The sequence below is a fragment of the Solea senegalensis genome, linkage group LG3 (assembly GCF_019176455.1).
Source record: "Solea senegalensis isolate Sse05_10M linkage group LG3, IFAPA_SoseM_1, whole genome shotgun sequence".
Classification (NCBI taxonomy): Eukaryota; Metazoa; Chordata; class Actinopteri; order Pleuronectiformes; family Soleidae; genus Solea; species Solea senegalensis.
This window is the reverse complement of record NC_058023.1, coordinates 28,021,137-28,033,232: the sequence shown is the minus strand read 5'-3', so window position 1 is coordinate 28,033,232 and position 12,096 is coordinate 28,021,137. Positions and strand designations below refer to the sequence as shown.

Sequence of the window (12,096 nt, the reverse complement as noted above, 5' to 3'; positions counted from 1 at the left end):
CGTTGTCCAACGAATTACGAGGTAATACATCATTTGTCTCGTCACAGTGACAAGAAAAATAAACCGATTAAGACGCACGCTTTGTCATAAATGTCATACCTTGAACAAATAAGTTTTAAAAAACACATTAAAGATTTCAATATAACAAAGCAACATTATTACCAGTAATGAAAGTCTTTAAATGCTTAAGCAGCATGGATAAGGTAGAAAATTAAAGTAAATTAAGTCATAAGAAATAAAGTATATAAAGAATAGAATAAACTATTTGGGTAGAAATCAAGATTCGAGTATGACCCCAGCACTTCTTCTTTAACATCAATTCTTCTTTAGGTGAATCAGGGGAGAAAACCACAGAAGGGAGGAAGAGGAGATTCAGAGGAAGTGACAGCAAAGAAATGATAAGATATGTTTAGCTTGTAGTGATGAATGCAGGTCAAAAACACACAGACGCACATAAGTCACAAACACACCTCAATTTATAACCTGTGGTTAAAACCAGGGCCTCCGTCTTTGACATACAGACACCCATATTTATCATTTTTTGTCCTCGCTCTCTCTCACTCTCTCCTCTTACACACACACACACAGCGAGAGAGGATGACTCAACCACAATGTTCTATTTGTTCCACACAGAGTGATCACTGGAGTCACAGGACAAATCAGAAAGTCAAAGAAAAATCCAGGAAATCTTTTTGTCATTTCATAACCTCCCTCCCTCACAAACAACAGCCTCTGTTAACTTCAAGACATGGGATTTTAAGAAAAATGTATTGTTGTGTTGCTCTTGTGCAGCCAGACACAGATTTGCATGTGGACAACATGTTCACAAAGGAGATGAATGGAAAAACAGTTCATTTTTATTGAAAAAAACAATGTCACAGACTGTATGTACTGATGTCTCTCTCAAATAAGACAGGTTTGGCAGGTAAATGCATAGGAATCGCTGACAAATACACATTTTTATCTGGGAAATGATTCCAGGAGTGCAGCGGCATAACCAGTACACCACACACACTATTGTTTGTCTTTCAGCCAAAGTTAACACCACCCAACATACAACGAATCATACTAACATTCTACATAATTGAATATGAAAAATAAAACAGAATAACACCAGCTCAAAGTTTGGTAGCCTAGAGAAATGAAAAGGAAAATGTTGCATTGGCAGAAAAGTGTCTGTTTAAACTCATAATTCAAAAGTTACAACAATATTAAACATAATAATATAAAAAAAGGATACAATCAAGCAAGAATGTATTGTTTCACTGGTACTTTGGTAGACAAAGGCTGAATTAATCACCGCCAATCACGCCTTTGTTGTGGCTTCACACCATCACAGTGCTTCGAACGACACCAGAAAAACTAATTATATAGCATTATGATAGTGTCTTCAAGTTCAAGTCTTCAAGATCTACTCATTGACGTCATCTCTACACTCATTCGATAAATGAATAATTCTAAAGTTGTCACGCGTCGTCGTTTCCACGTCTGATCGTCACCACTGTAGCAAATGGACTCGATGTCAGAGAGCAAATGACGGAAATAAAATATTCGAGTGAGTCACGTGTGCTTCATATATCAGGTGCAAAGAATATTTAATTTAACTATCTTTCACATGTATGAAATGTAAAATATTCTAAAATAGAATAGACTTGCAGTTATGAGTATCAGCCTCTGTATTAACCTGAAAAAAACCTGGTTGTGGAAGAAATAAAAAAAAAACACATATTTTGCTCCATGTACATGGGTAAAAACGTGACTTTAAAAGTACCTGAAAATAATGAGTATGTGTATAACATATAATGGATGTGACAGACGGATTTAAAAGTCACAACGCAGCTGAAAAGCTTGTGACATTTGGTCACAGTCTGTGCATTAATGGCTGAACAAAGCATAAGGCACCATTTTGGAATAGTTGTAAAAAGACACATGTGAAAGGATTTCACACAAAATTGCATTAGTGTTGCTGTATTATTATTGTTATGTGGTAAAAAATAAAGGCACATGTGAGAACATTGAGGGGCTTCATAAAAAAAGTACAGCTTCAACTTCAATGGTTGCAAATTAGTTGTCTGAATTTCCATTGCTTATTTATTTATTGCCACTGGTCAAAAAACCTCTTTAATCACGGGTTAAAACAGGTTTTTGACCAGTGTGAATGTACTTCATCACTGCCGGGTCAAATGACGTGGAAGTTGTAAAAGCAAACGTTGATAAGTGCTAATTGAACGTGGGTTTTTATTGACTGCGATTGGCGTTAGTGGGAGTAACACAAGACAAAGATGAACTCGTCTGCTTCATTTTTCACCAAAGTCTGGCGTCATTTCTGTCGCAGACAACAATAACGAGTGCTGTCATCTTTTGGCCGTTAGCGTAGCTGTTAGCTATGAAAGCTTTTTCGCAAACATTATGTTTTACAACTATGTTTTTCATCTTACTGCTTCATTTATTCATTCATTCATTCATGCTGCAGTTGTGGTCACATTTTTAGTAGAGGAGTAGAATTTAAGTAGAATTACTAAGCGACAATTAGCTTGTTAGCATGCTAATTTCAGTGGAAATCTCTTCAACAAAAGTCAGAATTCTGGGATTCAAGTCAGAATTATGACACTTTTCTCAGAATTATGATATTTTTAAAAATGTAATCCTCTAGTATGTAATGAATGTGCAAGGAATTATATGAAATATAGTTATTTTGGGTCACACAAACAGCACATTATCTCCGTGTCTGACCGGTAGAGCAGCTGCTGTGCTGATAACATTCAAATAAGTTTATCAACTGCTCATTGAACAATTTATCCTTCATTTTGTCTGTCTTCATTATGTTCATGAACATTCTTTGTGCATGTATGTGTGCATACTGTATGTCAGTGGTGTACATTTGTCCATACATGTGAGCATATAGGAGTGTGTGTGTGTGTGGTATTTGTACGTAATTGTGTATGTGTTTTTTTGTGTGTGTATTATCTTATGTGTACTATGTGTTAAATGGGTGCAGGGACCTGCTGCCTTCCCGGTCCAGATGGGGAGGAGAACTTTTGGGAGTGCCAGCGAGTCTCCTTGTAAACAAACCAGGCGTTTCCGGCCCACACAAACATGTTGAGGTAGCCAAACACCTGGAGGACCAAAGAGAACAAAAAATGAGTTTAAGAACACTACAGAAGACAATTTATTAAAAGGAGGATGTCCTTTAGTAAAGCACGTTGACAATCAAAGCCCCATTTATCAGTGCCATGTCCTGTTTGTCTTGTGTTGCATAAAGAGTGTTGGTCCAATGCCACAATCAGTGGTCCTTCATATATTGTACATAGAAAAGTGCACTTAACCTTCCCGTTTGCCAGTTGGGGCCAAAAGAATGTAATCTTTATTAATATATATAATAATAGCCATCAGGAAGCCACTAAAGATGTCCGTTTGAATGGAAATCTATGGGAAAAGTGGCCCATAGACTTCACACTTGACTTATGTTAGTTCCTGGGGAGTTAATGGTCTAAACTGCTAGTTTTAGGTCATCTGCGTCAGCATGTGATGTCAATTGTGTAAATTATGTTCATATACGCAGATATGAGGGCTGAACAATGGATCAAAATTTCCAAAGTGTCCAGACCAGTCATTTTTTTTAAAATCAGTTTATCACACAGCTCACTCAAGAGTCACAACTAACATGTGTGAAATCAGCGGACTTTCCCTTTACTCATGAAAGAGGTTTCCTTCCGTCTCACCACTGAGATGTTGAGGGTTCGCATGTTGGCGAACTCCGTGACCTCACAGGTGACGTTGCCGCCCTTGCACTGCGCCAGCGTGGCGCTGAGGCCGTCGGTGTTTGTGGCGTCTTTCACGTTCTGCAGACCCTTCGCCCAGGCGGATGAACACACCAGCCACAGGAAGACCAGGACGGCCGTGAGCACAAAGTCCTGCAAAAACAACGACACGGAGCTCAGCTGTTCACACAGACATCGTTTCGTTTTTGGTTTTTTTGCTGGAAAATAAGATCAAGACTCACAAAAATAGGTCCAAAGTCAGAGTCCTTGTAGACGTGCATGTAGCCTAAATAAACCAGCAGAGCCACCATGCTGTACAGGAAGCAGACGACAGCGATGCCCACAAAGAACTCAGCAGCCGAGGTGGAGTCTCCAACGATGTGTGTCGTCGTGACGGACTGGTTACAAATAGTGGTGTTTCCCTCAATGAGTGGCACTTGGCTTAACCTGGCCACAATACAAGATGGAGGCAGTTAGAATAGTTAATTATTCAATGAAACCCTTGTGATTTCAGAGTCTTGGAAGCTTCTTCTGATAATAATTCCCAACAGGCTGGAAAAAATGTTTCTGTCCGCAGTTCAAAGTGCTTTATCACAGTTCATTTCATCTCTCCATCTCCTCAGCCTCATCCTTCTTCATCGCAGTTTCAGTAATTATTCAACCCTCCTTCTTCCCCTCTTCATTTCTGACACGCTGTACACAAGACACGTAACAAAATAAGAACAGAAAGTGTTGAGATTCTCACCTAAATGGATAGTGGAAGTCGGCATTAAGAGTTTCATTCTTGCCGTCGCCGCAGAAGATCGATAAAATGTTCCTCCCGGAGAAACCACCACAGCTTCCGAAAGCGAATATGGCCGTGAGCTGTTTGGACACGGGACAGCACATGAGAGAGAGACAAGGGAAGATTAAGAAGCTTTGTTCAACAGAAAAAACACACTGAATAACATCTTTTTATAAGTGAAAACCAGAACACGAACGCTCAATACTATTTTATTGTGCCTGTGTTTATTAAAGCATTTATATCATATGGATTTTATTGGATTTTGTCCAGTATTGGAGATTTGGAGAGCTGGAGATTTTCAGGATCTACAGTTCGGCATTGTTCAGTTTGATTCTTGCGTCAGACGTCATGCTCTTGACTCTTCCAGTGAAGACACTCTCTGACCAATCAGCGGCTGGCAGTCTGTTGATGTCACATTTCGGCTCAGCTTGCTTGGAACCTCGCAAGACCAGGTACTAAAAAAAAACCCCACCAGGGACCAGGTACTATTACTAACGGAAAATTATAACGGAAAAGCAAAATAACCCACGACAAACCGCAACATGTGTAAAAATGAGACTGCAGATTCCAACAAACAGAGGTCTCTTCAGCTCACCTCTCCCTTCCCCAAGTATGTCAAGAAACTATGGTGGCCTTCGGATACCAGAAGGGATGTTGTTGTTTTTTTGCATAATAAGCTTCCACTTCAGAATGCAAAACACATGCTCTGGCTGTTTTGTCCTTCTGCTGCTATAAAGCACAAAATGGCAGCCTCTGTTAAGCAAGGTCCTTGCCTAAAATACATAAAAAGGCTTATTTTGAGAGTATGAAAACCCTCCTAATGTTACACACAGGACCTTTAATCCACAAGTTGTGATACTAATATCCACTGACAAGCAATATAGCAATACAAATATAAAAAAACACATTAAACATAAATCATCTAACGTGTTTGGATGTGTCCCGCATGGCTGCACTAACGTCGCCATTCACCTCGGAATTCTTTCTCGCTGCAGCAGGAAAGGCATCTGATTCAGCGTGTAGACCGTGTGACACTAATACTCCCAACACGCACTAAATTCCTTTCGTCAGGGTGACTATGAGGAGGCTGAGCCCTCGAACTGCCATCCAAGAAACGCCGATCATATAATAATAATTCAGCTGGTGTCTGGCTCCCGGCCCGGACTCTCACTGATATCATCTTACTGGTAAAGATGATATGCCATGGAAATCACACACACATGGATACGGTCTCTTAACCTCAAAAAACACGACTTTTGAACAGCTGTATTTCACACAGTTGGACGAGGTTCTCATTAAAACCCTCCGAAAAGCTGACTTTTTGTTTTTTTCTGTTGCCCATCGATCAGACACAAAGTTACTTCACTCAGCATCCACTCGCCTTTAGGGAAATGTGTGGCTCTTTAGCTTGCTAATTGCTACAAACAACCCCATCCATATTTGATCAATTATCAAGTCTCTGTGAAGAATACACAATTAGAGCTAAAACCAAAATCAGACTGTGTTAAACAGATATCATATTTTCAGTAATTAGTTGTAATTTATTAGTGGTTTGTTTGTAGGGTACAATTCAGTATAATAGTTACTTAACTTGAAGATAGAGTGACTAAATTGCAGCCTTTTATCTTTTGCAAATTGACCAATTGTATTTTACTGTAAAATCATGAATAAATAAGCGATACATCGCCCGTCCGGTCAAACGAGTTAAGGAGCGCAACTCCTCTGTTCAAACCACAACACAGTGAACCAAAAAGACCAGAGAAATTTCTGTTTTTGTCAGCAGAAAAATGCACAAACCGACTTCAAAAAACACGAAACAGAGGCAGCTTCACACGTCACCTTGGCTCCACATGTGCACACATTACAGTACACTGTACGCCCCCACACACCTTGAGGCATCTCCCCAGATGTCACTAGTTGCAACCACTTCCTGTCGTTTTGGCTACACACACACACACACACACACACACCACAATAACCTACTTCTGTCACATTCCTGCTCCGGAGAGTCTTGACACTCGGAGGTCACTGTAACGGCCGGCCCGGCACCGAAACGCACCACGTCCACATTGAGATAACAACGTTTACACTCACTGTCAGACGAGGGGTTTTTGTATGAAGTTTTCAGTCGACTCCAGATGCAGTGACTCGCGGAGGCTTCCACTGCTCAGGCCTTTATCTCAGGAATCGCAGACATATCTAAACGTCTGCGTACCAAACATTCCTGACACTGGCAAATTAAATCAAACGCAGTCTTCCTCACAATCTAGCTGTGAGACAGAGTCATGACTTTGCAAGTACTTGGAATAGGCAAAAGTTAAAGCTATATAAATTCATTTAACATAATATATGTTTGGTTGTGTTATCTGAAAATGGGCCGTGTCAAGCAAAACTATCAGACCTGACTGAGGGAGCGTTTGTGTGTATATGCTGGCAGTGCAGGGGTGGGTGGGATAAAAATAAAAATGGATTAATCAGCCTTGTGTGAACCCTGTTTGCTGATGGTTTGAATGAAGATACAGTTGAGATGCAACGAGGAGGAGAGAAAGTGTTACTGAACAGAGTGTTTGCTTCCAGTTGGGGCTGCGACAACTATTTTGATAATCGGTTAATCAGTTTAGGGTTGTTGTGTTTTCAATCATTAAAACAAGCTATCTAATTTTTCAGCTTCTTAAATGTGAATATTTTCCAGTTTCTTTGCTCCACATAACAAAGAAATCGTTAAAACCTAATTATTTCGGACATTCGAGAACGGGTTTGAGAAAGTGATCGTCGTTTTCGGACAGAAAAAAAAAAAATCGACAGAATAATCCATTATGAAAGTAACACTAGTTAGTTGAGGGAAAGTCCTCCTGTCATCTGACCTCAGCTGTTTCAAGAAAGATAAATATCTGCAACCAATCTAAAATCCTTGCTTAGAAACAGACTTATCAGCAGCCTTGACTTCACTTCTTACACTATGGGCGCTGAGTCCAGGTCAGTTTGACCAAACATTCAAAAACCAGTGGAGTGTGCGCTCAATTTAGTCTCCTCCACAATCCTAGCGCATCTGACTCTCCCCGTTTTGACAGCGACACTGTCACAAGTGAAGAAAAAAGGGAAATAAACAGCAATATTCAATATAATATAATATAATTATCAGTTGCAGCATTTGTTTTTTTCCAAGCCCTACTTCCTGTTTATTACAGTACATTCTAGATCATATCTAAGGTGTTTTGAGTGTTCGGGCCAAGCCAGTCATGTGCATCGCCATTTATAAAGTCCTAACAGTGAAGCTCCCACTCACACACACAACCTCACATTTTAACTGACCTATAATGTCCATTTAAAATGGAATAAACTGATGTAAAATGTGAATGCTACATTTTTGTGTTGTTATCTGAAGTTTTTGAAATGACTTTCTTATACTCTTCTTTGGTTATCATGTTGTAATTGCATCTTAAATGTTTGTATCTCCAGATGGTTTGTTTATTCCTCCTGAAACCTGGACCTAAACCATGGTAATATAAGGTAAAACTGCAAACCTGTTCATTAAATATTAATAACAACTGAGCTGCATTATTGAAATGACATCATTAATATTGTTAACTCACCTGAAGGAACAGTACGTATGCAATGTACAATTAGGCCTTTGTACAGATTTGATTATGAATTATTATGCATACGATGAAATTAAATGTTTTTCTTTTAAATCCTCTGTATTTCTGCCTTCTGTTTTTGTAATTAGCAAAGTGGTGCAGCTATTGTTCATCAGGCTCCTTATGCAAATGAATCAAAACTTGTGGAGCGATTTAATAATGACGAATGTGGTCATTAGTGCTGCTGTGTGGGTGATGACCCCAGTGTTAACAGCGAGGGAGAGAGTTCTTGTTAAATTAGGGGTTATGGACACTCATGTGCTGCTTTTCCACTACATGGTCCCGGCATGACTAGACTCGCCTCGGCATGGCTCAACTCTACACAGTTTGGTTGGTTTTCCATTACTTTATTACCTCCTCAATGTGGGCGGAGTCATCACAGCACAGCTGCGTGAAACAGCCGTGACTTCACACAAACTAGTGACTGGTAAAGCAGTTGTTTTCGATATTAGAATCAGTTCATTAAAAAGACTTGTTCAGTACTTCTATCGCCTCGGGCAGCAGTCGCTGAGTTATCACCATAAAAAAGGGCTTGTTTTCGCCAAAAAATGGCTTGGATTGTTACAAGACTGGTGGGGACACACTCTGAACAGCACATCTCTCTCTCTCTCTCTCTCTCTCTCTCGTCTCCTCTGTGACTCAAGGCTATGTTTCTAATCGGCTGTGATGCATTCATCGACGCTCGTAAAATCCTCTCACGGCATTCGCGCGCACATTGCACACATTGCCCCGTCTCTAAAATTGATCGGTACAATCTGGCTTTCTCCAAATATTGGTCCCCGCCGTCCATACGCAAACCTACGCCCTCGTATATTGTTAACTACTGGACCAAATATGACACTTTTTCATCAGTACTATTCACACCCACACACCCACATTTACTATAAACACAGAGTCCAGGTCTCAAAGTGCCGGAATTCCCCTTTAACCATCGTAACTAAATTCCTCAACCTAACCCTAAAACCTAAACCGTAACCCTCAAAAACTTCCTTTAAGGTGCGACAGAATGTGAGGACCAGCCCCAAAGGTCCTCACTCCCTTAGGTTTATAAGATCGTTTTGGTCCTCACAAAGACAGCCAGACAAGAACACACACACACTCAGATCGCACCATAAGTCATCTGACTCAGGGGTGGAGTGGCTCAGTGGTTAAGACCCTACCTTGTGTACCAAAGACATCATGGTCGCAAGTTCGATTCCACCCCTGGCTAATTGTACTTGATTCCATTGTAAGTCGCTTTGGATAAAAGCGTCTGCTAAATGACATGTAATGTAACAAGTGTGTGTGTGTGTGTGTGTGTGTGTGTGTGTGTGTGTGTGTGTGTGTGTGTGTGTGTGTGTGTGTGTGTGTGTGTGTGTGTGTGTGTGTGTGTGTGTGTGTGTGTGTGTGTGTGTGTGTGTGTGTGCGCTTGCATTTGTTACCTCTTTAGGGAGCACTGACCTCCTCACGGACACTAAAACCTGGTCCTAATGAGGCAGAAGCTAATTGCTGAGGAACTGGTTAAGTTAAGGGCTGAGATTTGAACTGCGGTTAGGGATAACCCTTTGTTTATGCTGAATGAATGAATGAGTGTGAATTGGTCCTTGTGTATTTGTAAGGACCGAATAGCTTATAAAACACAAGAGGACATTTAGGGAAAGTGAGGACAATTTGACTGCTCCTCAAAGTTCCGTCACATCCTTAAAACAGACTGCTTATGGGTTAAGACGTGGTTTTAGGTTTAGGTCAAAGGTCAGGCAATTAGTAGTGATGGTTAGGGTGAAGGTTGAGGGGTTAGGGGAAAGCGTTACGTCTCACAAAGAATGCTCTACAAGAATGTGTGTTGCAAGAAAATAGAGCAGCTGAGAGAAAGTAACTGAGCTGCTTTTACCACACACTGGATTCCTCTGACCCAGTTTTGAAGAGAGAGAGAGAGAGAGAAATAAATTAGCCGGACTTTTCACAAGAGAAACCTCTGAGTTTGTCTGTCTGTCTGTCACAAACTGCGAGCGCATGAGCGTGAACATGTGTGCAAGGAGTTATAAAACGTCAAGAGTGAGAGCCGAGAGTGCGGGAGTGAATAATTGGTGAGGGATGCATTAATCTGTAACCGTGTCCTGTGAGGGGCAGCTGCACAGAAGTGGACTCACTGGAGCCAACGCCAAAACAGTAACACTTTATTTACACGTTTAAGATCTTTTTAAATCTAAATCTAATCTAACTGGAGGAGGTAAATGGAAGAAAGCAAATCATTCATTCATTCATCGACGGGTCACATAAGGTGAGCTGTCCCCTGTCCAAAGAAGACAAATCCAGTCAAAGGCAACTAATAGTGTTTCACAAACCTTAAAACTTACAGATGAGTAAATAGAACATTCATTTTTAACATTAAAAGAAGCTGAAATCATAGATGTTGTTCATGACTGCAGGACAAGTTATGGAACATTCATATTGATGCTGACGGGTGAGGATAAAGGATTTATCCTGCATGTTTTATTCCCTAAATAGAGACTAAATGTGTGCATTTTTATTAATTGTGTAAGATTTGTTAGGCTGTAACTGTAGAAAATAACTTTCTGTGAATGTGAGATGAAGTTATGCTCATAAGTATCTATATTTTTAACACATTTTAGGAAAGAAAAACGCCTCTTTTCCAATGTTCCTCAGTGGTGATAAAGAGAAAATCCAAAAGGACCAAGGAAAGGACTGAACCTCCCTGTCCTCTGGGTATGACACACAAACACACACGTATATTTTAATAACGTACCCACTCCACCAGTTTGACGAAGCCCAGCGGCTCCTTCAGGGGCGACAAGTTGAGTCTGAATCCGGTCATCATGGCTGTGCGTCTGATCCACTGATCCAGAAGAAAAAACACCCTTAATCCAGTTCTTCCCAAACTGTGGATGTATGGTTGCTCCAGCAAGGAGGAAAGAGAAGGAGGAGGAGGAGTTGTCTGCTAGAGTGACGTGGGTCTAAACTGTTGCTAACGCTGCAAGAAATGACCACACTGAGATTTTTAAAGTCGGATTACAAGACAAACAAATGTGCTGAGTGACTCAAATCTCAACACTAAAGGCAGATTAAACTACTTACCGCTGGAAAAAAAAGTACAGTTTTAGCAGCAAATGGAAAAGGAGGTTAAGAGGTTAGGAGTTTTTTTTGCAGTGTAGCTTCTTGGGAGAAGGCTCGAGTTCCTTGTGCGCAATTACGCAGGAAATAAAGCGCGTAAAATGTGCCAAATTACGCGTGAGCGGAGCGGGCGTCATGTACGTGAAGCTGCAAGGGAAGAATTATGGATTCTTTTTTTTTTTCTTTTTCAATACGCTTAATAAGCAAATAAATAAAGCGCTTAAAAAAGTAACATCCGTGCAAATGATGATGTAGCATTTACGGTTAAACCAACTTTTAGAAAAGAAAACTGGCAACGGAAGCGCCCTGCTGACTTTTCATTGGATCCATCCGTTAGAAAAAACAAGCAGCTCTGCCTCCTCCTCGCTGAGTTTGCAGTTTCCTGTGTGCGCCGCCGCCTTCCTCCTCCTCCTCCTCTCACCCTGTTTCTGCTGCTGGTGCTGTTGTTCACGCCACGGTCTCATGACTCTCGATCCGCCGCGTAAACCACGGATTCCCAAGATTCTTTCAGCCAGACAAGGAAAAGGAAAAGAAAGATTTCAGGTTCACCGCAAAGGCCAAACGGATGCAGCCATGAGCCGAAGTTTAACTGCTTTCCTTTGCTTCAACAGACTAAAAAAAAAAACTGTCTCTTGCTCATTTGATTCATTCTCAAAGGTTAAAGGGACAGAAACTATGGTTTGCTTTGTCAAGTTAAAAAAAAAGAAAAGGAAAAAGACTTTAAAACAAGAATATTATGATATTTCACATCATTTCAAAATAAAAGTATTTTGTGAACTATGTATCATTCCATATAAAAACA

General features: G+C 40.5%; 1 protein-coding gene across 2 annotated transcripts; it reads right to left on the bottom strand.

Annotated features, from left to right (window-relative positions):
- Positions 1-839: 839 nt before the first annotated feature.
- Positions 840-11,554, bottom strand: sypl1 (synaptophysin-like 1). 2 transcript variants are annotated; one of them, XM_044022699.1, is made up of 6 exons: positions 11,259-11,554; positions 10,930-11,019; positions 4,507-4,625; positions 4,004-4,208; positions 3,723-3,914; positions 840-3,116 (listed from the first exon to the last, which is right to left on the bottom strand). In XM_044022699.1, the coding sequence occupies exons 2-6, from the start codon at positions 10,999-11,001 to the stop codon at positions 2,985-2,987; spliced, it is 720 nt and encodes a 239-aa protein (XP_043878634.1). In that variant the 5' UTR covers positions 11,002-11,019; positions 11,259-11,554; the 3' UTR covers positions 840-2,984. The 2 variants fall into 2 exon arrangements, with proteins under 2 accessions (XP_043878634.1, XP_043878633.1); XM_044022698.1 differs by lacking the exon at positions 11,259-11,554 and having other exon boundaries at positions 10,930-11,108.
- Between the last annotated feature and the right edge of the window lie 542 nt (positions 11,555-12,096).

Excerpts from the sequence above, each read along its gene's own strand:
- sypl1 (XM_044022699.1), bottom strand. The coding sequence starts at position 11,001 with ATGATGACCGGATTCAGACTCAACTTGTCGCCCCTGAAGGAGCCGCTG. Across the intron at positions 4,209-4,506 it reads GACTTCCACTATCCATTTAG|GTTAAGCCAAGTGCCACTCA; the intron begins GTGAGAATCTCA and ends TATTGTGGCCAG. Across the intron at positions 3,117-3,722 it reads GAACCCTCAACATCTCAGTG|GTGTTTGGCTACCTCAACAT; the intron begins GTGAGACGGAAG and ends TTGGTCCTCCAG.